The 25792-nt window shown below is 38.7% G+C and overlaps 2 protein-coding genes across 5 annotated transcripts; one reads left to right on the top strand and one right to left on the bottom strand.

Annotated features, from left to right (window-relative positions):
• The first annotated feature begins 3390 nt into the window (after positions 1–3390).
• On the top strand, positions 3391–7344 carry sertad3 (SERTA domain containing 3). 4 transcript variants are annotated; one of them, XM_008426590.1, is made up of 3 exons: positions 4022–4318; positions 6559–7158; positions 7252–7344. In XM_008426590.1, the coding sequence occupies exons 2-3, from the start codon at positions 6566–6568 to the stop codon at positions 7298–7300; spliced, it is 642 nt and encodes a 213-aa protein (XP_008424812.1). In that variant the 5' UTR covers positions 4022–4318; positions 6559–6565; the 3' UTR covers positions 7301–7344. The 4 variants fall into 4 exon arrangements, with proteins under 4 accessions (XP_008424811.1, XP_008424812.1, XP_008424809.1 ...); XM_008426589.2 differs by lacking the exon at positions 4022–4318 and adding an exon at positions 3391–3555 and having other exon boundaries at positions 6559–7344; XM_008426587.2 differs by having other exon boundaries at positions 4026–4318; positions 6559–7344.
• A 2878-nt stretch (positions 7345–10222) lies between these two features.
• On the bottom strand, positions 10223–20470 carry kcnk6 (potassium channel, subfamily K, member 6). Its single transcript, XM_008426586.2, has 3 exons — positions 20077–20470; positions 15330–15722; positions 10223–11631 (listed from the first exon to the last, which is right to left on the bottom strand). The coding sequence occupies exons 1-3, from the start codon at positions 20390–20392 to the stop codon at positions 11390–11392; spliced, it is 951 nt and encodes a 316-aa protein (XP_008424808.1). The 5' UTR covers positions 20393–20470; the 3' UTR covers positions 10223–11389.
• Between the last annotated feature and the right edge of the window lie 5322 nt (positions 20471–25792).

Below are 25792 nucleotides of genomic sequence, written 5' to 3'. Positions count from 1 at the left end.
AAAGCAAAACATTCAACGAAATGTAACAGAAAACCCACTTCATCAAAATCTGCTCTTCATCAACCTTGCAAGGATAGCATATGATAGGATATTTGGGGTCAAAGGTTAGGTGGCCAATTCCATTCAGGCCCTGAACCCAGTTTGTGTCCTCRTCTTAGTTGGGGTTTTGAATTGTGACAAATGCAACACAGTTGATCCTGGCTTGTAATACTGTGAGATGCCTGTAGGTGGTGTATGTCTTCACTGCCATGATAACCCATCCAATACATCCAGTTCCATCAAGTCTGAACCAGAAGTGATCCSYGCCATCTTAGTAGGGAAGTGCATGTACAATGCTTAGTGGACCCATGGCTTCAAGACCAACAACMAGAAAACATGTGGACACTCTTGACCAAAATACGAGAGAGAGATACATGAACAAAATGGCCGCCGTCGGGATCAACCTGTATGAGACGGAGGAGGAAAATATGTCAGAYRATGTGGACAAGCTGCCTCTGATCTCCTACTACGATAACRTTAACTACCAATCAACACGAAGAGTGCATACGCTGTAAACGAGCTTCACTGGCTGAAATTCATGGACGCATATAATTAGTATTTCAACAGCTTTGTAAAGGACAAACGAACTCTGTGTGAATAATGAGGTTCTGGTGACTGGCAGACCAAGTACAGGTAGCAACAAACACGTCGGCTACATGTCTGTCTTAGCCTGCAGATGGGATGGAACATTTTATGGTTACTATGATTATGAGTGGATCAATGCATAACAGTGTTATGGTTCTTGTGTAAAGCTTGTGATCATGGGAAAGTCTTCTGAAGCTGTTTCTCTGAACTCTGGATTATTATAAAGTTGTAGAATATTTTCTTTTTCCATTCTTATGACAGCCATAATGTTTAATTTGTTTATGAAATAAAATGTGTTTGCTTGCAGTGTGTTTTGTAGCCAAGTAGATTGTTAAACTGTGTGAATTAAATGAAACGTTTCCTATAAACAGTTTGCTGTGTTTTGCTGGAGGCTCTTTCTCCTGACTGTTCAGTGAGCAGAGACTCCAAATGCTGTAAAGCTTCAAATAAATATTGACAAAGAATTTATATTCTCTCTGGTTTTTATACAGTTTTTCCTCAGTCTGTTAAAGATAATTTCACCCACAAACAGGATCCAGGGAGCTGGAGAGGTCGAGGGCGACAGGAGATCGGACGCATCCACCAGATTAAGGAGTTAAACTTCAGTCCACCTCCTAGTTGGATGAGGCGAGTCTGAAGTCTGAAGAAATGTAAATCAATGAAAAAGAAGCTGAATGCAGAGAGGGAAGGCAACAGTAGCTCACATGTTGTTAAGGTATTACAGGACATCAGCAAACTGTTTGGTTTGTGTTAATCATCTGGTGGAGCGGTGGAGAGGGAGAATGGGACGATCAAAAACAAACTGGCAGCATGTTGTGTAGAAACAGGTTTGTCTTGGCCTGAAGCTTTAGACCTGCTCTTTATGTGTGTGAGAATGAGAACCAGGTCCAAAGCTAAATTAAGCCCATTTGAGACCCTTTTTCTGATCTCTGCAGGAGAAATCTGCAAAGATCCACCAATACTAACAACCAACCTAATGGAAGACAACATGTTAGATTATTGTACGTCTCTCTCTCTCTCTCTCTCTCTCTCTCTCTCTCTCTCTCTCTCTCTCTCTCCATCAGGCTGTGAAAGCTGCTCTCCCTCCTGTCCTCACTGCCACTGGAAATCCAGGCATTGGTTGGGACACTTCCAGCTTCTCCTGACCACTCAGACAGGTCTAAAGGTCAAAGGGCACTTCCTGGATTCACAGCAGGCCGTTCAGCACTGAACCACCTGCTGTTGGAAACCCTGAGGAAGGTCAAGGCTGCAGAACCTCCTCCCTACGAGGAACGCCCACCGTTCGCCCACCTGGCTTAGTAACAGGGCAGCAGGAAGCGCAAAGGAACCCAAGAAGAGACGGCAGGACTCCTGGATTCATCACCATCACCAGTGAAGACACAAGATGAAGACTGACACACTCATCATCCTCTTTATTCTTTCTGCAACATCAGCGCATAAACTGTCGGCCCAATAGATCTGCTGCATCCGAGCTGCATATGAAGTGGACCATCAGGAACCAGCAGACAATGTGTGGTGGCAGTGAGCTCGAAGAAATGACAAATGAAAGTTGCTTTGTTTGTTCTATGACTCCATTTCTACTCCCACAGATCCTCTGCTGATGCCTGTGTCTCTCTTTGGCAGAATCGCTTGCAGTATTACTTTCAAATGTTAGAAATGTTCAAATAGTTTTCCCACGGGTGTCCAGTGTCACATTCAGACCAGTGCGAGATCCCAGGCATTTCTCTGCTGAAACCAGTCAAACTGGTTACTGCTGGTGCCGTATATAAATGAGAAGGTTCAACCATCCTTGGTTCCAGTCCAGTCTCTACATTTCACAGCCACATCTCACTTCTGTCTTCAGGCTGAAGCCAGTGGCTGTAATATGACCCTGGATGTGTCCTGTTCAGGGGCAGCTTGTTGGCGGCCGTGGGAGGCTCACTTAATCACGTTTCTACAACTTTATGTGGATCAATCTATGAAACTTCCTGCTCCAAATGTTGTACCATGCAGTTTCACAGCTTTTCCAAATGGCTCATAATTCATTCTGATGCTTCCACAATATGAGCAACATTCATGACGCATTCAATAAATTGTTAAAACGACAACAAAAGCTCAGGTAGAGGGGATTGATTCCATCACAGATTATCTGTTTCATAAACTGTCACAACATGGTGACAGTTTTAACAAATATGTAAAAAAAAAAGTTACATGCTTTAATGTGCATGAATATATGTTATGATTTTAATAAATTATTCTGTGGAAGAGACATTTCCTTTTAGGAGAAGGAAAAGAAGACAAGATTTAAAGGGGACGTATAATACAAAATTCATATTTTGCAAATTTTCTACTTCCATTTGTGTCTCAACCGCCTCAAAACACAACGCAGGCTAAAAAAAAAAATTCTAGAAAAATTTTCTAGAAAAACTTCGAAATTTCCACGCATTCAACTTCAGAAATTTGGAAATTTCGAAGGTTTTTCTCAATTCCTGAGGTCAGTCACAAAATGTCTCGTTTGACTTTTCAAACATAGAAATCTCCAAGTTCTTTCTCGAACATTTTTTAGATGAATCTCAAAATGTCTTTTTTTTTTTTGGTGGAAATGTTCTCTTTTTTCTATTTACCATGGTGCCAATACGTCTCTGAGCTTGCCACTGTTATTTTATCTCTAACTTTGTACTTACCAAACAATGGTTAACGGATTTGCGCAAGCCTTTACTTTGAAAGAGTTAAACGGAAGTTGTATTTCGGTAAATTGACCTTTTTCCTGTTCTGGCCAATGTTAAGGCTGGGAAGGCTGGAGGAGGATCTGCGGCTGTTTTTGACTCGCTGGAACCTCATGAAGCTGGAAGTTTAAAAGAATAGAACCGAAACCAGAAACTTTGACATGTTTCTGTTCGATTCGAGCTAATTTTACTAACAGATTTTCTACATATGGGCCACAACTTTCAGGTAACTTCTCTTCCTGGGCTTCCATAACCGCCCTTCTTTTTAAATAAGTTTCCTTGTGGACGTGGAAACTTCTTTTCTTGCTTTCTTTTTTAAAAATCATACAAAAAGGTTTAAAAATAGGTAATTTTAACGATATTATTAGTTTTTTTTTTTTGCTTTTATGTCATAAAGTATACATTGTCCTGTGGTAAATGTAATAACTAACCCCATTAGGTTATAATTTTGGTGGTTTTATACTGAACTCCGACGGAAATGCCTTTTTTGTGAGGTGACGTAATCATTGAGGAATTACTGCAATGCAAATTACATAATATCCAAGGCTTTATTTGGAACAGTGGCGACTTAACGGTTTTATAAATACTATTTATATCAATACCGATATGCTGTTATTAGTATAAGATAAAGAAGTGTTACATTAGCTTGTTTTGTAAAGGAAAAAAAAATCATCTGGTGGAATGTTACGCAACTAAACTCCATTACCCAGAATACCTTTCGACGTCCAGCTTCCAACTGTAAAGCGACTGGCGTGAAACTCAAATCACGGGCGGGAGCTTGCTCTTAGTTTCAGCCGACTCCGCGCTCCGGTACATTTAAACGTTTTTCACCTTTTCAAAAATCGCTATTTAAATTCCGTTCAATTTTTACTTTGGTTACATAAAAGCGACGTCTCATCGGTCGTCCTTTTAGCGAAGTGAATAATTGCGACGAGTTTAAAAGTTAAACGGCAGCAACGAAACTCGCCGAGGGAGGAGTGAGCCAACAGGTCGGTTTAACCGTCTTTTAAAACAGCTTTACAAGTTTACAGCCTGGGTTTCCGGGTGAGTTAAAGTGTTTTGTTTTTAAAAAATAAAATGTTAGTTGTTTATTTAAACCATTTTATAAAGTGTCCTCTGTGTAGCCGGGTAATTTTTTTCCCTCCCACACGATGAATCAAACGTTACAGCAGCAACCCCCATCTTGTGTCTCAAAAAAAGCAGCTTTCAGAGGATCAAAAATACCTCTAAAAACTCAAAAAACACAAAACCAAACTTGACTAAATCAGAATATATAATTTAAACGGTTTCCGATATCGATCCTGACTCTACCTTTTTAACTCTGAACTTTAAGTTTTACTTGTAATTAGATATAATCCTTGGGAAACTTTCACTGATTTTACACTTTTCAAATTAAATGATCCCAACCTTTAAAGTGTTTTTGAATTAGTTTATATTTGTCCTGAAACTTGAAAACTTTAAGAAAAACGAGTCACGAAGAATGTTGAGTCATAGTAAAGCAGAAGCTAACAGATGACTAATTTATGTCCTCCATTAGATTGATGGCATCATTTAAAAATAAGGACATGTGATATTCCACACCAGTTGTTTTACTTCCTCCATACTATTTGTTATTTGTTATAATAGTGATCAGTCTTAAAGTATAGAATTTGATTTGGTAATTTTTCAAGTTTAAGTGGAAAAACAAAATAAAATGAGAGGAAGCACAAATTGAGTATATTCTTCTCATTGTCTAAAATACAAATCAGAATTTATAAAAGATTTAAAGCTTTTCACATCAATTTTATATCAAGACAATCTGATTTCTTTTCTCAAATTGTAGATTCAGAATCTTTTCTTTTTTTTTATCTCCTTTTCAGTTTCTATTGGTAGATGAAGTTTTTCTGATACCAAAAACACCTTAATTCATTATTGGAAAGGAATTTTTAGCTCAAACATCCAAAATATCACAAAAACTGATGGATGGAAAAATCTGAAAACATTTAGTCTAAAAAACCAAGAAATGTTCAAATGGAAAAATTGCAGGTTATAAATAAAGGTGTAATTATAACTTCCAAAAAAAAAATATTTTTTTGTTTTCATAATTAGGAAAAAAATGAATAGTTTTCTAAAAAAAAAAAAACCTGTATTCAGCTGTGTCCTCAGTGCTGGTGTCCCACAAGTTTCAGGTGTTTTCCAGGTTCAACACACCTGCCTGAAATTAACAATTAAAGGCTCCTGCTCGTTTTTAGGAGCCAGTTTAACCATTTGAAAACATGGCAGGGACCAGACATGTCGGACTGGATTTGAACAGTTCTGCTGTCATCAGTGGAAAAAACTCCAGTCCAGGTTTCAGTCTTATTTAGACACAAATACACACCTGCAAATTTTGTCAAAGTGAGACCTCTTGTTTTACAAATGAGCTTTGTAGCTCCACTTGAAAGAAACTATAAAATTGTTTTGTTTTTTTCTGGCAGGTTTTATTTTGTGATCATGTTATTTATAGGTGTTAACTGATTATTTAAACATTTGTCAGCTAATTTAGCAATCAGTTAATCAAAACAAAAAAGACAATTTGTTGTAATCAGAACAGTATTCATAAGCCAAAACAATGTGTATGGATATATATACTGCTCAAAAAAATAAAGGGTTCACTTAAATTCAAAAGTGTTCCCTTTATTTTTTTGAGCAGTGTATATACATATGTACTTGTATTTAAAATAAAAATACTTTTGTCTGTAAGTGTTTTTTGCCAAAACTCCTCAAGTGTACATTTTTAACCAGTTGAGATTTACTAAAGCTGTTTTGTTGCATTTTAGGCAATATAGCTTTTTTTTTTTGGTGTTTCCAAAAGGAATTAAATTTTTTTTAATTAAGTAGTTAAATAAAAAATCAGTAGAATGTGAGTGGCATCAACTCACTCACTCTCTCTGGTTGCCTGGCAACAAATTACCCGGTAACAAGCAGGTTCAAGTCCCCCCAACCCCTTCCCAGCTGTCGTTACCTAGCAACGACCTGCTGAGTAACATGAGAATGTGTTCTTGCATTATTACCATTGTAGTTCTTGAAAATGGTCTCAAAACAACAATATTATCATTAATCACAAGAACTTCTGGGACGAATCATCATCCAGAAGAATAAGGCCTGAGTTTATGGCAGTAAATGTGTTAATGTGTCGGGTCTAGTCGGATCTCTCCAGGTTTTTTTATTTATAGATCCAAACTTGAACCGTTTCTGCTTTCCTCCGCAGCGTGAAGATGATTCTGAAAGGTCAGAAACGGAAACTGGACCCGGAGGACGGGGAGGCGGCGGACATGAGCAGCCCGACGTGGGAGAGCCAGCGGCAGTTCGTCTTCTCCGTGTCACTGAACAAGTACCAGCGCGGCCAGGAGCTGCCGGAGCCCAGCCTGCGCCGCTCGGTTCTGATCGCCAACACGCTGCGCCAGATCGCTCTGGAGAAACACGGTGAGTCGCCACCACCACCAGACTCTGCCCTAATGTCCGGAGAACCGGCGACTCCGCCCACAAACCGCGGCCAATCAGAGGACGAGGACTGGGGGTCGGTGGAGTCCGACTTCTCCCTTTCAGCCGCCATTTCCTCCATCCTCACTGCGCTGGACTCCACCATCGACGGCGGCCCGCAGGCAGCTCCGCGGACGCCTCTGCGGTCTGTGGAGAACCTCCCGGAGAGCGCCGGCGACGCGGCGAAACCCGGCTACGTGAACGACGTCAGCATGGAGGATCTGTTCCAGGAAGTAGACGCGTCCCTGCTGGGGAGAGTCGGCTACCCGGCCGAAGAGGAGCTGATCTGCTACCTGCCGCCGTTCTCCTCCGCCTCCTCCAACTTCAGGTGCTTGCCTTCGTTCTCCTCCTTCAGTCCGCTCTCTTCATCTTCCTCTTCCTCACCTGACTCCGCCTCCTTCTCTGGTCCTAATCAAAGCAGGGAAGCGTTTGAGCTGGAGCACCTAATGGAGATCCTGGTGGAGTCCTGACGACTTTCTCTAAAATAAACAACAACAAAAAACTTCCATCATAAGTTAGTGGTCTGAATTCAGAAGAAAAGAAATGCTTATCATTTTTAAACTTTCTACATGAACTCAAACAATAGTGCATTACGGGGTTTAGAAAGTCGTAGGAATGCAGATGAAATGTAAAAACGGTGCAGGAGGATCTTGGGCAGCTTTTGGTTTATAAATAAACCGAGTCGCAGTAGAATCTGTTTGGACTGAGCCGTTTCTTCACTGCTAAGCAGCGAGTCGGTGGATCATGAGCCAGTAAGCTGCAGCTGTCTGAAGCGTGCGCAGTACCGGGACCGAACCAGAAGATGGCGCCAGCTGTCGGTTCTGATCATGCGGCTGAAACACTAACATTACGGCTCAGATGAAGTCAGGAAGTTTGTTTTTGGGGAATATTTCAGCCGTTTTCCTGAACATGTCAGGCGTCTGTTACGTTCAGTTTCTGTAAGAGTTAAACTTGAAGTCGTTTTCTGTCTTTTTAAACTAAGAGCCATCACAGCACTGTTACCCAACACACTGCAAAGTTTCAGCCATATTGGCTGTCAGAATCCCAGCGCTGCCGACATGTTTTTATATGGTTTACTTTACATTTTTGCACTTTGTCAGTAATATGCATTTGCCTCAACCATGTTAGTGTTTTTAATAGGCAGTGATGAAACAAAAAGCCCTCTTTTGTTATTAAATGTTATTGTTAGACATTTAATACTCATTTCATATTTAATTGTTGAGCATTTAACCCAGATATGAATGGTTTGAAGAAACACGGAAACGTCTGAAGTTTTACCTGTTCTGAAGACTATAAACTGTTTTTGTTGCAAACAAAATGTTTTATTTAAAGTCGTATCATATGGACAAATCACTAATAATGTGTTAATGTACCACCTTATGTACTTTTTATTTTGATGTACTTTCATTATTTTTTTTGTTTTTAATTTATGTACTTTTGTTTTATAGCCCTTTAGTTTTAGAAATACAAATTTTATTAAAATATCTGGGTGCAAATTGTGATTTTTAAACTTTTAGCAGTTACAAGAAACTTTTACAGATATCTCAAACAATTTTAAATGAAATTCTCAAACTACATTTTTGACACGTTACATGATTATTGCCAGACTATTTTAAATTGATTTTATTGTAAGTGACCTCAGTAGTGAATGATTCTTTGACTAGACCAGTGCATTTAGCCAGATTACAAAGGATAAAAAAATTATAAAATGTTTTTACTTTACATTTAAATTTTCCATTATCATGTAACTTTTTGGATCATTTGCCATATTTGATATTTAAAGTGTCTTGAAAAAACACATTTTTAAAAAAATGTTATCAAAGCCAACCTAAATTTGTGAATCGCCAATAGAAAGTATAAAATCTGTATAATCCACCTCATTTCCTTTTGCCATTTCTCTTTAAATTTTCAGTCTATGCTATAATTAGAGATGTTGGAGTAGGGGATACAATCCATGAACCCTGATGGATGGAAGAGGTGGTTTGAACTCTCCTCTCTGCCACCAACTGAGGTCTGGGGTCAAAATTCAGGTATTTGAGCTTTGGAGATGCTAGCCAGCTGCTACCAGTTGTTAAAACAATACCTTGTTGCCATGGTTACGCATCATGCCATTCCTGAAGTGAAAAAGCAAAGGCTTAAAACCTGTTGGCACAGCATCCCAAACTAAAGGTAATAATTATCGATTTAAAGTGTAGAAAACTAATCAGAACTGAAAGTTGCTCCAATTTGCTGCAACTATAAGCAGCAAAATTCCAGAAAGACTAAATTTGCATTTATAAAACTGATTCCATCTCCATTTTAAAATCCCATCTGAACGGTGAGTGGTTACCTAGGTTGGGTTTATCAGACATTAGGTCTCCATTTAGCCCTAATTTGCCGTACATCCTGGTATTTTCCATTTTTCTCAAGTTTCCAATCATGTGCTTCAGTTTCCATGGAACGAAATTGATAAGTTCCTCTAATAAAGGTTCAAAAGCTGAACAATTCAAGCTCAGTGGTTAAAGTGGTCTTGCTGTTGAAAGGTTGTGGGTTAGATTCCTCCCGTCCCAGCCTGCGATGCAGCCGGTGAGGAATCTGCATGAAACATGATGTTTGTGCAGAACAGCAGAGCATTTCCTCACCAATGACACGATGGAAGAACCAGGGTGGGTGGCGAGCTTCACTTCCCGTTTAATAAAACCATCTTTGTTCTCCGGTCATGAGATGATGGCATGGAGGTTAGTGGTTCCTGTGTTAGACCCAGTTTCACGGTTCAGTTATGTCATTCTGCAAAGACACAAGGCTTTTAATCAAAGACCCTTTTCAATCCAAAGAGCCATTTTTATCCTCAGTGCAGAAAATAAATGCAACTTTTGCTGAAGCTGGTCGTGTTTAAAGAGCCGAAGGGGTCCAGGATCTTTTTCCTTCAACCTCTGGCATCTGGGATCTCATTCCTTTGGTCGCATGATTCCGGGATCTCGGGTCTCTTTCCGTCAGTCGCTTGAATCCAAGGCCTCATTCTTTAGGTTTCTTCGGTCTCAGGTTTTGTTCCATCAGTCACTTTGGTCCAAGCTCTAGTTTTTTCGTTTGCTTGGTTCAAAAGTATTTTGGTCTCTTGAATCCAAGGCCTCGTTCCGTTGGTCGCTTTGGTCCAGGACCTGTTAGTCGTTTGGATCCAACCTTTCACACAGAAGTCTTATTCGCATTTTAATAACAGTATGAATGGTCAAGCAAACAGATTCAAGAGCTGCTGTTTAAACACAACCCGTTATAATCCTCTGCATCAGATTCAGAAACATCCTCCATTACTGTTCGACCGCGACGATAAAACATCAAGTCTGCTACCAAAACTTGAGAAGGATCCAAATTTCAAGTTAATTCATAAAATATTTAACAGACTAGAAAGACAGGAGCAGACTTAAGGAAAAACCTTTATTTAAATATGACTAAGACGCTACCTAAATTGTTACAACAGTCATTATTTCAGCACTACAATCGTAACATCTGCATTAATTAAAGTGCATTTCAAGTATTTCTTCAAACAGCCATGGATGAGTTCAGCCTCTGTATTGAAACCATTTGCTCCAGTTTTGAATGAATCCCACAAACATGACGAATTACATGCAAACAGCGCCCCCTTCTGTTTTCTACCACTGTGTACTGGGGCCATTGTAAACAAAAGAAAGAACAAAAAAAGTTAATTTCTGGTAAAAAATGACCCAAATTTTGAGATCGACATCAAATCTTCTTAAATAATTTGTTACAAGAAATGTTGAGATCTCAAACTGTAGATTTTTTTTTCTTGGACATTTGAATCTCAAAAGTCAAATTTGAACATTTCTGAGCTGAAGTTGAACATTTGTTAGAATAACTCAAATTTTGAGATCTCAGAAAAATCTCAGCTTTAGAAACTCAACTTTCCAAGTTTCTCAAAAATAGTTTCAAAATGAGTTTTTTTTTGTGTGCAAATTTTTGACCTCAAACTCAAATGTCCAAGTTTTTCTAACAGAATTCGGAGATTAATCTCAAAATGTTCATGTTTTTGGCAGTAATTCTCTTTCCCGTCTACAGTGGCCCCAATATGCCGCCGTAGTTTCCTTTTCTAAGCAGCCGACTGATTTCACTGAAGATCTGAAGCCGCCGTCACGTTTTAAACAATTTGACATTCATTAATAATAATAATCCAAACGTCAAACGGACGCCGTTCGTTTCAGTGAGCAGATCCGGATGTACGTTCTGCTAAAATAAAAATAAAATGTTACTCATTAGTTCTGCATTAGAAATCCAAACATGTGACACACAAAAAAACCAAACATGTACAAAGTGAATTAGTTAAAAAGCTGCAGACCGACCCAAGTCTTGTGCCCGTTTAGACTGTAAACCAGTGTAGAAGACGTATAAACAGCTTCCTGTGCTTTTTAGCAAGTTTTTCTGTTCCAACTTTGGCTTTAACACTTTCTACACGCCAACAGGCTGAACCTTCAAGCTCATCTTAATTCCTCTGGAATGAAATTAAAACAAGAGTTCAGATTCAGCCCAGCGGCTCTCCAGAGGTAAATCCTTTCCCCGCCGCCGCCGGCTCAGCCTTTGTTGATGGAGTTGTACGACGGTTGGGATCCCGGATCCAGAGGTTTGGTGGCGGGCCTGTCTTTCGGGCGAGGCGGAGTCGGGTCGTTGCAGACGATCGGCTCCGTGTCGTCGTCCATCAGAGACGCCTCGCAGCGCGGCAGCTGGAAGAACGTGGTCAGGCCGTGGACGTCGGCCATCTTGTGGAAGGTCCGTAGGAGGAGGTACATCATCATCAGACCAATGAACAGGTAGACTGGAAAAGCCAAAACAGAAAAAGTCTCAACTTGGTCTCATGCAAAACCTGAGAAAATCTGATATTGCTGGCCAAAAATATTTTGTTTAAAGGGCCAGTGTTGTGTTTTTATAGCAAAATAAGTTATAAAAATAATGTACATCAAATATGACTTGAGAAATTTGGCTTTCCAATTTGACGCCTCCGTCTCTTTAAGAAGCTCCTATTCTCCGAAACTCCGCCTACAGGAAGTCATCACAACTCGGCTCCTACATTAACCCTTTAACAGCGTTTAACTGAGCAGTAGCTCCTGTAATGAGCTCAGCAGTTCCACCAGGTGTTTGCCAATTGCTGCAGGCTAGTCTGAAGGAGCCGAGTGGAGGAGTTGTGGTGGAGGGTTGCTCTGCGAGGCAGAAGCTTGGAAACTGCAGCTCCTCAGAGGAGGAGTTTTGTCCTCGAAGGCGGGGCTAGGGCCAACCAGGCATTTTGCACAGCTGAGTGGTTGCCATGGAGATTAAAAGATTGCAAACACATTAGTCTAACGCTAGCAGGAGAAATGGCTCCTGGTCTTTTACCAACGACAAAGGAGAAATCCTATAACCACTAAAATCTGACACCACTCCATTAATATTTACATTCCACGAAGAAGTTTTACATCGTAATTTATTCAGATAAAATCTAAACCGCTTCACTCAGGTTTTAGTTGAATATAGCTCCACATCTGTGTTGAAGTTTTGGTTATCCATCAGATAAGATTCATTAAGTAGATGTTTGTATTCATGCTTTTATTTTGAAGTGGGTGAAGGTTCTTCCTTTTTTCTCCCCTCAACAACTTTTACAAACAAATCAACTCACAGAAGTTATAAATACAATCCACAGAGCATTACAGAACATGGACAAGTTAAAAGTAAACTGGTGCTAAATGGCTGTCGTCTTTCAAGGGTCGATGTGTAATTTAAACCAGAGTTAGCATTAGCTTATGCTAAATGCTGTTGGAACTAGTGTTCATATAAAAAGTGCTTGAAGGTTTGAGCAACTAACTAGTAGTAATTAAAAAGTCAATTTAAAAAGTTCTCATGTTCTTAAGAAATTAAAAGCACATTTAAAAACTTTATTAAAGTCTACAATCTCAGGAAAACACCACCAAACTTAAAAAAATAATAATCTAAATTGATCCTTTTTACTTGTTTTAAGCAGATTTACCTTTAAAACACATTTTTTCTGAAAATAAACAGCATATAATTCCTGCTCCGATTATTTTCCTCCTTAAAGAAGAAAAACATTTTTCCTCCATAATATTAAAGTTGGTCCTCAGCAACTCTTCCTGGAAAACATGGCAGGATTTCACTTTACTTTAATGGCCTGCTGCCATTAAATTACTCAGAAACTGAAGAAACAACCTACTTTGTTTTAAACGATTCCAGAATTTAGGAAAACAGACAGCAGCTGATAAGTTTCAGGACTTTGACTGTTCAAACTCCACAACTCGTCCTAAAATATTTACTCAGCAGCAAAACTCAAACAGCAGTTCAGGAGTTTTGAAATTCCTCCCAGATTGAAGCAAAAGTGTTGCAGAAATTCAGAATCTGCCAGAAATCAGGTCGTTTTGCAGCTCAAACCATGTGAATGTGGAACAAATCAGGTAAATAGATTTTAGCTTCAGTGGCTGAAGGAAACAGTCACATTCTGCACTTTCTAATCCTGTTCAGTTAATCTGGCTTCACTTATTCTGACATTACGTAATCCTGCCTGTCTGGAGGAACCAACATGGCTGCTGCGTGTGAAGCGCTCGGCTTCCTGCCAAAACATGACGGAGAAAAATGTTCACCCCGAGCAGCTGATGCAGGAAAACAAAAGGATTCACAAGACGTTCGGAGATTTGGAGGTGAAAGGATTCAAACATTCATGGATTCATTTCCTGGTTCTGCAACCTGCAGCTGAGAAAAATAGATGCTTTTATCAAACGATTTTTCCCCCCATGTTACATCTGAACTGAATTTTAATTCTTATGCTGGCATATTATTTTTACTGTCAACTTTATTTTCACGACTTTCTGGAAACGTCACCACAGTTCCTGTAATGTCGCCGTTCTGCTGTCGTACCATGATTCTTCCACAACTTTTTCCTCGCATCACGTCAGTTCTGGTCATTTAAATTTTCTTATTCTCGTACTTTTTAACTTTGGCATCCAACTTTATTGTATTTAACGTTGCGACTTTGTTGCTGTAGCAGTGCGACTCGATTCTTCTATGACTTTTTTTCCTCACAATGATTTTTGTATTTATTTTTTTCCTGGCCTGTCGTATAAAAACCCATCAACACCTAAACAGGAAACCCGACTTTAGCAACACGATTCGTTTTCTTTGGCATCATAAAAGAAAAACTGATTCCTAAAGTTTTTCAACTCTTCTTTAGAGTTAAAAAATAAGTTTTTTTTTTAAGAAAGCACATAAAACTGCATCAGGTTAACACATTTTTCCTAAAACAGGAATAAAATCCAAACTGCTTAATTTTAAACGGTTCTAATGAAAACAAAATGTTTAGAAGGAGAAATGAAGTAATAGTGGCAGGGAGAGCAACCGTCAGGTTAAAGTTTCATTAAAGAGGAAGTGGCCGTCTACGCCTGCTGAGGAAAAGGAGAAGCAGAGAGGAGCCACTTCTCACCTCCGAGCTAAGAACCATCTGCAGCAGGCGGCTTCACACCGACGCACAAAGCAATAAACAGCTGCTAAACATAGACGAAGCGCCAACATTCAGGACTCGCTCTGGGGATTTTCCACCAGACTGGTGATAAACTGGAGCTTAGGGGTAAAAACCGGGCCGGGCCACAGGAAGGACAGAAGCTGGAGATCCAGGCTAACAGAGCAACAAAACCCTGAATGAACTCAAACTTCACGTCTCCGGATGAAGTTTACAGGAGCTGAGGTTAGCTGAGGTTAGCTGAGGTTAGCTGAGCGCTAACGACACAACAAGGAGAGCATTTATCATCATTTTCACAATAAAATCCAATTCATGGTGAGAAAAACCAACCCGTCTGGATTGATGTTCATCATTTTCTCCATCGTTTGTTCAATGAAAGTGTCGTTAAATCTGGTGATATATTTACAGTGAGCCGTTTAACAACCACCACCGGGGAGGGTTACTATGGAAACCATTTAAAGTTTTAATCCAGTTACGCCATACGTTTCCCTGGGTTTTAAGCCGTCCGCCTTGTTTGCATCAGTTGAACCGGAGCTCAGTAAACATGATGACGATCCTCCTTCAGGATGAGGCGGCGCCTCCTAACCAAACACTCTGAAACGCAACACTGCAAAAACTAAACCCCACCAACTTATATCGGTTTAGTTTACAGTGCATCTGAAATAAGACAAAGTCATTTACAAGTAACTTTTAAACAAGAACTAAGAGTTTGTTTGTTTGTAGTCAATAAATCCTCAATGTAAAAAGAAAAAGTTCCAGTTAAGCTAGTAGATTATTTCACTTCTAACAAAACATTTTTACTATGAAATAATCTGCCAGTGGGGCTAAACTGGGTTGCTAGGCAACAGCCTACAAAAAATGATTCATGTTGCTGAAAAGTTGCTCAGTTTAATTCGAGTGTATGAAGGTGTTTGCACTAGAAACTAAAATACTTGGTAAGATTCTGTGTTTCTGCATAAAAGCAAACATGAGATCATTTCATTAAAGTTATGACCTGCTGATGGGTCAGTTGAACTCACCCATGACGGCCACCTGGTACAGCGCCCTGTAAGGCTGGCCGGGCCGCGCCGCCGGGACGAAGTCCCCCAGCCCGATGGTGCACAGCGATATGAAGCAGAAGTAGACGCTGTCCAGGAACGTCCAGGACGCCTCCAGCGCGCTGAACACGGCGGCCGGCGCCAGGAGGCAGCACAGCACCACCGCCAGCAGCAGCAGCAGGAAGTGGACGACGGTGGCCGGCCGCGGCTTGAGGCCGGCGCGCTGCAGGAGGCCGACCGGGGCGAGGACCAGAGGCTGCATGATCCTCTGGACGCAGGCGGTCAGCACCAGCATGGTGAAGGGAACGCCGATCAGCGCGTAGGCGATGGAGAACGCTTTCCCAGCGTCAGACAGCGGCGTGGGGTGGCCGTAACCTGCAGGGACACCAACCACAGCCACTGGGTGCATTTACTGGAGTAACTTTTCAATACTCCTACTTTTACAACTTTGTACTTTCAGTAATTTTATAATAAAGTATCGTTTCTCTTGAGTACATTTCTGGATTCTCCAATTCAGAAATGTTCTAGTGGTCTAAAGGTACTAAATGTACAAAAACCGTTTTCTGCACCAGAACTGGATGATTCAGGTCACAAAATCTCACTAGATGATTAAAACGAGGTAATTAGATGCTACGCTAAATAGCTAATGCACCAATATTTCATTTAGCTTTTTAACCAATTCTGAAAGCTCATCTACACTGCAAAAACTGAAATCTTAGTAAGATTAAATATCTTAAATTAAGGAGATTTTTCTTGTTTTCTTTTTGACAAAATAATTTCTCACCAAGAGGGGTTTATGTTAAAATAAGAAATATTCTAAGTGTTTTTGTACTTAATTATCTCAGTAAGATATAAAAGCTTGATATTAAGAAAATATTACTTATTATGAGTAAGTATGTGCTAGAATATCAATATTTATCAATCAAACCTCAAGTACTTTCACCTAAAAGTCAGGTAAATGTAACTAGTTACATTTGAGTAATTTTTTTTATGTACTTTTAGGAGTATTTTAATACGCTGCACTTTGAGTAATTACATTGTTTCTGTTCCAACTTGAGGAAAGTTTCTGGATTTTCTACCAACTGAATGAAAAAAAAAAAAAAAACATGTTTTAACCAAAAATTCACCAAAAGACTGCAGCCAAAAGCAAGAAATACCCAGTTGTGTTGTATAAACAATGAAATATTTGTATTGTCTATAAGTTGGATATGAATGAGGCGAGAGCTAGCTCTAAGCTAGTGGCTTGTTATTGTCGTCATAGCAACTGCCTAACAAGATGGCCGTCAGCGACAAAGTTCCCAGAAGTTTGACGTCATGTGATAATTATGCATTTCAAGGTCAGGATTAGAGCTCAGACCTCCAGCTGTTCTGCAGGTCAGAGGTCGTTTCCTTGCGCTCGACATGTGAACGACAGTAAAACGTTGCTTTCAGCTGCACGTCTCTCACTTTAGTGCAAACTGGTTGCACGTTTCTCCTGCAGCTCTACATCCAGAGTCCAGGCAACCAGCAGAAACACGAGAACCGCAGCGGAAAACAAAAATCACGCGCCGCTGTCTGATCACTGCGGGTTGCCATGACGCCGCTTTTGTTCTCGTCTTCATTTAAAACGCAGAAGGAGAAAATGTAGAAACCAACCAGGCAAACAAAGATCATCTCTGTTCTGCTTCATGCATGAATTTGCATTTCCTCAGCAACATGTGAGCATTTTACAGCAGCATGTCTGTGACGGCGACTATCTCAGCAGCAGTTGACCAAGATAAACCTGCGTTTTGCAGCAAAGAGCAAAACATGCGGCGGCGTCAACGACTGAAACAGGGATTTTAATCAGTAGAGACATATTTCAGCTTCCATACAGCAGATGATCCAATATTTCACAAGAACTAAACTTGTAGACGTTTCCAAGGTAAGACAAATGTTAGCTGCTGTAAAGTTGTTTTTTTAAATCGATAAAAAAAAAATTATGAAAAAAAACCCCGTTTAAAATAAAGTTAACCACTGAAAATTTCTTTAAAAAAAAGCAGAAACTAAAAAGTATCAGAAAAATTTAAATAAAATTTAAAATGTAAAAAAAAAGTTAAGCTAAAAATTAAAAAATAAGTTAGCCATTAATTAAATGTTAAACAGAAACTAAAAATGTAAGCAATAAAGAACATGTATGAGTTGATAAGTTTTTTTTTTTAAATATTTGAAATAATGTCAAACTGATCTCTTATCCAGTTTCACTAAACGTCTTTTTTTAACATCATTTTAAATCAGTTATAAAGAAAACTGGAATAAAACTTAAACTGCTGTTGTGACAGTTACTTAGCAGGTTGTTGCTAGGCAACTGAAGTTGTGGGGGAGGGGACTTCAGATCGTTACCCAGCAAGTTGTTGCTAGGCAACCAAAAAGAGCCAAATCACCCACTTGGCTCAGCTGGAGTTTCTTTGATTTAAATGTACAAAACAACTTTTATGTGTTTATTGAACCAGACAGAAATATTACAGCCACTTAATGTTGCATGGTAGGTAGAATTAATAGTTTTTTCTGTAGAAATATTCAGAGGTGAATCACTGAATGTGTCCCCCCTCCAGTTAAAGATTAATTTCCACCAGGTTATTTTCAGAAACATTATGAAACTTTCGTTTGGAGGGTTTGTAGTTTTTGCAGCTGAAACTGGGTTCTAAATGGTTTATAAAGGGGGTTTGCTTTCCTTCCTGGCAGTACAGAAGCAAACATGTCAAACTATTCTGCAGCCCAGCTTATCAGCAGCTGCCTCAACTTCCTGTCAAAACAGGAAGTGCATTGAAAACCAGGCCCATAAGTCCTGAAGCACAAATGATGTCAGCAGTTTCTTTTGGCTCCTTTTCTAAATTCATCGTGTTCAGGAAACTCTTAAAACTACATGGGGTTAAATTTAACACCTTGAGCTTAACGAACCAAATTAAAGTTACAGGAACATAAAGAGCATGAATTCAAGTTCAGTTCATGGTTTCAGTTATGAACTGAAAGTATAAACCAAAAATCACCCAAAAAAGTCAACATTTTACTGGAAATTAACCAGAAAAAAAAAACAAAAAACATTGCTTTTTTATTTTGGTTCAACCTGATAATTTTTGAAAAACAAACTAATGGTAAAATCACAGATGATAAATTTGGGTACATAAGATGGCATATTGGGGCCGATGTAGATAAATAAAAATTTTAAATTAATCCCAGTAATTTTCTAGAAATAAGGACATTTCAAAAATTCATAACTGAAATGTTGATTAATACCAGTATTTTTCTTGGGAACATTTTGAAATTTCTATGAAGTGAAGAAAGTTCAACTTCAGTGTGCAAAACTTAGCAAATATTCTGCTAATGTGGAAAAAAACTATTTCCACAACTGTGTTTCTATTAAATAAGAAACAAAATCACATGAATAAGTTTGTTGACATGACAAGTCATTAAAAAACATAATCTTCCAACTGCTTCCTGTCTTTGTCGTTTCTGCCAGTAGTAACATCCTGTTCATCATCAAGCGTCTCCTGATGTGAATAAAGTTTCCGTCACGGTTTTCTAAAATAAGCAATTTTTCTATTTGCTCAATTTGATGGTAAACAGAAACGCAGATTCACTAAAGTTCTCCAGAGTTGCACTAAGACGTGATGCAACTTCAACAATTTAGTGAGACGTTGGATTAATTATTAAAACTTAATGTGAAAAAGACACCAAGTGTCTCCATTTTTGTTGTTTTTGCAAAGCAGATTGGAGTAAAGGATAGTTTTGCACATTGAAGCATAACTAATTATGAATCACATTTTTTGAATCAAAATTTACTTTTAATGTGAACCGTTAACCCAAAATTAAAAATTGAAACATGACAGTGAAAGACTGCAGTAGATATAATATTGGTAAATATCAGCGTCAGTCCAAATTTTATAATCAGTGAAACCCTAAAAATCACCAAAACGATCTACTTTACAGCTGAATTCAATTTAAGACCAGTTGCTTGTAAAAATCTATTTCAGAATAGAATATTTGTTTGTCTCAGTGGGAAACTGAAAGCAGAAAAGACTCTAAAAAACAAAATAAAGTTTCATTAAGTATATTAATCCTCCTACCAACAGTTTAATCCAGGAAGCGACCTCTTAAATTAGATATTTTCTTTATAAATTGGAGTTAAATTCATCCAATTAAGACAATAAACTTGATAAAATACTGGATTTAAACACTAAAACACCTGGGCACTCTGCCAGTGATGCCTTCAGTTGGTACCAAGTTGACATATTCAGGTTAAACAGTTATGAGAGTTTAGAAAAAACTTTGGTCTCTGTTGCACCAAATATTAGCTCTGTTGTGGTTTTTGGTTTCAGTGTTCATAAGTCAAGGCTGAAAAACTTTACAGAAAGTTACGCAGCTGCATTTGGTTATAAATATCCAGGACACGTGGTAAAAAAAAAGAGATAAAACTACACTAAAAAAATAAAGCAGATGATCCAACTTAAAAATGTAATGATTATTCAAGTAAACATGTTAAGTTTATACAATTTGTCATGTTAAACTTAATTTGACAGATTTTAACAAATTAACTGATTGTTTTACGTTGGAGCTCCATTTTCTTTTCAGTGAACAGTTTGATACTTTTAGGAATCTAATCTTCATTCAGGTCACATTATTGCATTCAAGTTAAAATAACGGGGATCCCCCTCCCCCCGTTTGTTTGACTTGCGTCATGCGTAAAACCCGCAAAGTTTGGCGGACTCACCTACAGTGGTGACCAGCGTGTTTGCGAAGAACATGGAGGACGCCAGGTCCCAGTTGGACCGGCTGGAGGAGTTCCTGAGGACGGACACGCCGTGCTTGTTGGCGGCCAGGACTCTGCTGAGGAACAGCTCCAGGGTCGCGGCGCTGACGCAGCTCTGGTTCAGAAAGGTTTCCTTCAGCCGCTGCGTGTCGAGGCGCAGCTCGTCCTCCGCCGGCCGCTCGATGCTGGAGAAAACCAGCGCCCCGAACAGCAGGTAGATGATGTAGAAGAGCACGAAGCCGCTGAGCAGCAGCCACGACTTACTGGCGGAGTGCATGGCGGCGCGTCGGCGGATCCACTCGGACTGCTTCCCCTCTGCGCCGCGCGCAGACTGAAACCGTCAGGGGGCCGGCCTGATTGGTCCAACACCTCCCACCGGCAGACAGGGGGCGGGGCCAACATGGCGGCCGCACAGGTGCGACCTGATGGCGACTACCGACAGTCAGGAAAGTAAAAAAAATTAAACAGCTAATTATGACAGTTTATTAGGGTCAGTGCAGATAGAAAAATAAAAAGACATTTCTGCCAAAAAAGTAAGACATTTTGAGATTTCTAAGTTTGTTGAAAATTTGCCAGAAAAATAAACTTAAATTTTTTTAATACTCAGAAATTTTCTAGAAAAAAACATGAACATTTTTGAGTTTGAAAAGTAAAATAAAATGCTAGAAAAAGCTTAGAATTTTTTTGAATAATCTCAGAAAATTTCTAGAAAAAACAGAGAAGTTTGTTGGGTTGAAAAGTTGAAATTTTGATAGAAAAAAAAGTCAGAAATTTTGAGATTCATTTCCAAAATTTTTCTAGAATATACCCTGCCAGCATGCCTAGGTGGGCCCCATATGGGGAAAGGGAGGGCAAACCAGCTGGGTCCCATATGGGTTTGTCCCGGGTTCCACGGTGGCCCCACATGGGTTTGCCCATGTAGGGCCACAGCCCACATGGGCCCTACATGGGCCCTACATGGTGGTGGCCCCACATGGGTTTGCCCATTTAGGGCCCATGTGGGCTGTGGCCCTACATGGGCAAACCCATGTGGGGCCACCGTGGAACCCGGGACAAACCCATATGGGACCCATATGTCAGCCCTCCTTTACATACATACATACATACATACATACATACATACATACATACATACATACATACATTTTTTTTTAAATATGCCACTTTTGAAGAGGGGCAAATATTTTTCTAAAAACGTTCTGTTTTGTAACAAATTTATCATAAAATCTGACATTTTTCTTGCAAATATTCAACTTTTTAATCTCAGACTTTTACAAGTTCTTATTGTAAATCTCTGAGGTTAATCTCAAAATTTCAGAGTTTTATTTGGAAGAATTTTATTCCACTTTTTCTGTGGCTTATTGAATCTTTTGAGAATTTGGACAGTTTTGGAACAAAATATCAAAGCTTTGTATGGAGCTAAATTGGGGCTACAGAGTTTGTTCACAGAAAAAAAACTGAAACAGAAAAAGAATCAATTTATTTTCAATTTAACTTTTCAGTTTCAAATATTTTATTTTCAGTTTCAAAAATATGTTTTAATTTCAAATTATTTTTTACAGTTTATTTTGAACCAACTTTATGGCCCCAATTTAGCTCCATAGATGGTTCTCTATTTTCCTCCATCTGTTTTGAAAGTTTTGATGTCACATTTCAGTTTCAAAATATATATTTTTTTCAGTTTAATAATAATCTTTCAGGTCCTTTTTTTCTATTCAACAAACTTTATGACCCCGATTTATCTCCATAGAAACAAAACACTGTCACCATGCTCTGTTAATTTCTCCTGGTAGAAATCTCTGCTGTTGGCCTGGAAGAGCTTAAAAAGTGACTCGTGGAGTCAGTCGTGAGGTCAGACCAGCCTGTCTTCTGCAGGGAATCTGTAATCAAGATGGCGGCTCTGACTGAGCACAGAAACTTTTTACAAAGGGCTTCATTGATCAGAGATGCTGCTGACAAACACTGGAGATACATAAATCCGTTTGAAAAGTGTCACACAGTCTAAGAACAGCACATTTTTTTCGGATTTGAAACTGAAGCAAACGAAAACACGTCAAGATGACCCAGTTAAAAATGTCAAACTGTATTTCTGTTTATTTGCCTCCAGGGTTCAGAAAATCAGGCCAACGTTGCAGTTTGTTTATGAGATAAAGCTTTAATCTTGTGACCTGGGATTTTCCAGCTATTTTTAAAGGCAAAAATATACTTTTAGTCACATTTCATTCAAAATTCCTGCTTTCCTGCTCTAATGCATTAAAAAATATCTTTTTTGATGCATTTGTGATATGTAATTGAACAGTTTTAATACATCACACAGATGGAGATGATAAAACATACTTATAGTTTGAGAGAAAACTAACTAATTACACTTAAAGAATATAGTTCACTTTAAAGGCATAAACCAGGTAATATTATTGTGCTTTTAGCTTTTAAGTGGTGATTTCTTTTAGTAAATTGAAAAATCGTTTTATTTTATGGGATTTATGACACCTAGTCTGCTTAAATATTCTTTTAATTTAATTCGAATCCTTTATCTTCCGCTTAGCTTTCACTCTTTGAAAGCATAGCCCCGCCTCCAAATTCTTGGCAAATTCCCCAAAAGTGGGCGGAGCCTGGAGACACAGAGGGGCGTGGCCAAGCCTGGCGATGAACGCAGGGAGCAATTGGGGATTTAGTTAGGACAAGAGAAGGACTGTTGCAAACTTAGTGACAAATCTAGCAATTTGTTTTACATTTATTTTTTACGTATTATTGGAGATTTTTATGGTGACATGTGAAACAAGGTTATTATAGTTAAATTAACCTAAAAAATCTTAAACTGAGAAACAAATACAGTTAACTGAAGTAACCTACTGAAACTTTATCATGCATTTATAAAACTAGGACACACTGAAATTATAGTTATAATTTTCTTCCTGGTTGTGTTTATTAATCTGTTTCAAACTGAGGTTAGTCCACAAAATGGCAGCAGCAAAAGTTGGTTGAAAACACCAGAATCGGTTGGTTGTTCAACAATAATTGAATACATTTTTTGAAAGTTCATCACTCAATTCATTTACAAATAATCACAATCCTCTGACATTTTTAAATTCTGCACCTAAAAATTAACGAAAGTATAAAAAAATGTAAACTATAATATAAACTAAACAATATTTAACTAACGGTACCTAATAAGCAAGCAAACACTTACAAACTAGCAGAAACTTACTGAATTAGACAAGAAAAAAGTCAAAATGAAATAAAACCAAACTGTAACCAAAAAAAAAAAACAATATTATACCCTGATGTGGAAGGAATATGAGCTGCATGTCAATTACAAATGTCTAAAAAGTACAATTTGTGTTTCCAGTAAATAAAAAACACAATTATATTTACACGTGAATAAGTTTGTTCACACAATAAGTCATTAAAAACTTGCCATGCCTTTGTCTGCCTACCACTTCCTGTAGTCTTCTTCTTTGTGGTTTCCAGCAGTAGAAGCATCCAGTTTATTGATCGTGTGTTTCCTTTGCAGTTTTGTGAAACAAACCAATGTCAATATGCCCAAAATAAAACACTTCATCTGAGCGGCAAAACTATTTTGTTCCAAAGTCCAAAGCGCCGTGTTTCCATTTAACAAATTTATTTTCAAAACGTCAAATTCTGCAATTATGTGATCAGTGGAAACGGAGCGACTGAGATCCATGTCACTCTTCAAAATGTGGAAGACAAAATAAGATCCAATTAATATGTTTTATCATCACAAGTCAAGGTAGAACTACAAAACACCTGATCTTTTAAAGTTGTCCATATCTGCAGCCAGAAAAATGAGTTTAAAGTTCAAAACAACAGGATGTGCGTCAAAAAAGACCCACGTTTATCTAATCACCAGACACTGAGCAGGAAAGCAAGGAGGTTAAGAATTAAACAAAATCTGTTGGACCATCTCAAAGTTTCCCGCATACTGATCTGATTTAACTGCTGAGGTTGGAAAAGACTAAGATTGAACTTTTCTGACTGAAACAATCCAGGTTGTTCTGGTTTAAAGCAAAAGAAAAATGGCTGTGTGATGCTGTGGGAATATAGTTGGAGCATAAATTATTTTAAAACCAGGATGTTTTATACAAAAATCTCCCAAAGTTTGTGTCACAAACTGAAAATGGATCCAAAATGAGTATAAATTAATTTATTTAATCAGAAGTTGCACCTAAATACCGAGTACAACAAAATCTAGTCTGACCTCATAATATCTTGCTACTTTTTAGTCATATGAGCCAAAATCATCAACTCAAAATGAGTTTTTCAAACCTGTTCCAACAACAAACTATTTTAGCAAAACAAATAATCAGGTTGTTTTGCAGAAACTGGATTATAGATCCAAAACTTCAAATGGTTTTTTACACATTTTCCTTGTTAAATAAAAGCCAACAAGTTTGCTTATTACTCTGAGGCTCGACTGACAAAAACCGTTTGTCAGTTGAAACAGACACTTCCTGTATGTAGCCAAGTTTCAACAAAGCAAATAAAAGCAGATTTTGGAGCACTAAGGTGTGCTTTACAGTACAAGTCAATGAGTAGTTACCATGACAACAGAAAGCATAAAGTTTGGAAAAAATATCACTTTGTGTTGAATCCAACATTTTTTGTAATTAGATTTCAAATTAAAAGTCACCGTTTTGCCCTGATTTATTTTTTTCATTCTTGAATTGCGGTCAGGTGGGCCGCACAAATTCAGTCCAGGGGCTACAAATGGCCCCCGAACCGCAGTTTGAACACCAGAGTTCTCCACCAGTGACCCATTAATTAAGTGAATACGAACAGCAGACACGGAGTATCCTTTTTTATTACATCAGTTACCGAGGCGACAGCTCCGCCATCCCGACAGGAACAGATCAGAAAATATTCGTATTTTTCAAGATTTTATAGGCTGTACAAACGGCGCACACACAAGCGTGATTGTTTCAGTTTCATCACAAATGATTGAGCCTTTAAATGACAGAATACAACAAATTATCTGCATGTCAAAACTTAAAACTAAAACGGTGCAGTCATAAACAAGTTGGACGTTTCTAGCGTTTGATTCAGCAACCTGGAGGTCCTGATGGCGCAAACTGGAAGACAAACCTGTTCCTTGTGTCGTTTTCTGCAGGTTAAAGGCAGAAATATCACATGCATTTCAAAATAAAAACAAAAACGAGGCTTTAAAAAGTGTTTTCATACATTAAATGCCACAAAATGATGCTCAACTCTACTCTTCAGTAGCTGCGTTTCCATTACAAACATGCGCAAAACTTCGTCAGTGTCGAAAAAACGCAATTTTAGGGGCGGGGCGGGGGGATCACACGTAAATACCTTTGTTTACGTGATAAATCATTAAAAAACAAGCCGCTCCATTATCCTCCTCCCACTTCCTGCTTTCTTCTTCGTGGTTTACTCCGGTGGCGACGTGCGGTTGTGGATCACGTGACTCGCGTGAAGCGAAAAAAGCGCTTCCTCTGGTGTTTGGCGAAATAAACAAGACATCCTAGCGCCAAAACTTTATTTTTTAAAACAAAAATCGAGTTTTTTCGACATTCATTTCCATTAAACTGATAAAGCCAATTAATTTTTAAAACGTCAAAGCGCAATGATGTCATCAATGGAAACGCAGCTGGAGCTGGTGCGGCTTTTCTTCAGCTGTGGACGAATCCAGAGAGTG

This window comes from Poecilia reticulata, linkage group LG13, assembly GCF_000633615.1.
Source record: "Poecilia reticulata strain Guanapo linkage group LG13, Guppy_female_1.0+MT, whole genome shotgun sequence".
NCBI lineage: Eukaryota > Metazoa > Chordata > Actinopteri > Cyprinodontiformes > Poeciliidae > Poecilia > Poecilia reticulata.
Note: the sequence above shows the minus strand (reverse complement) of the source record. Positions and strands in the feature narration are given on the sequence as shown.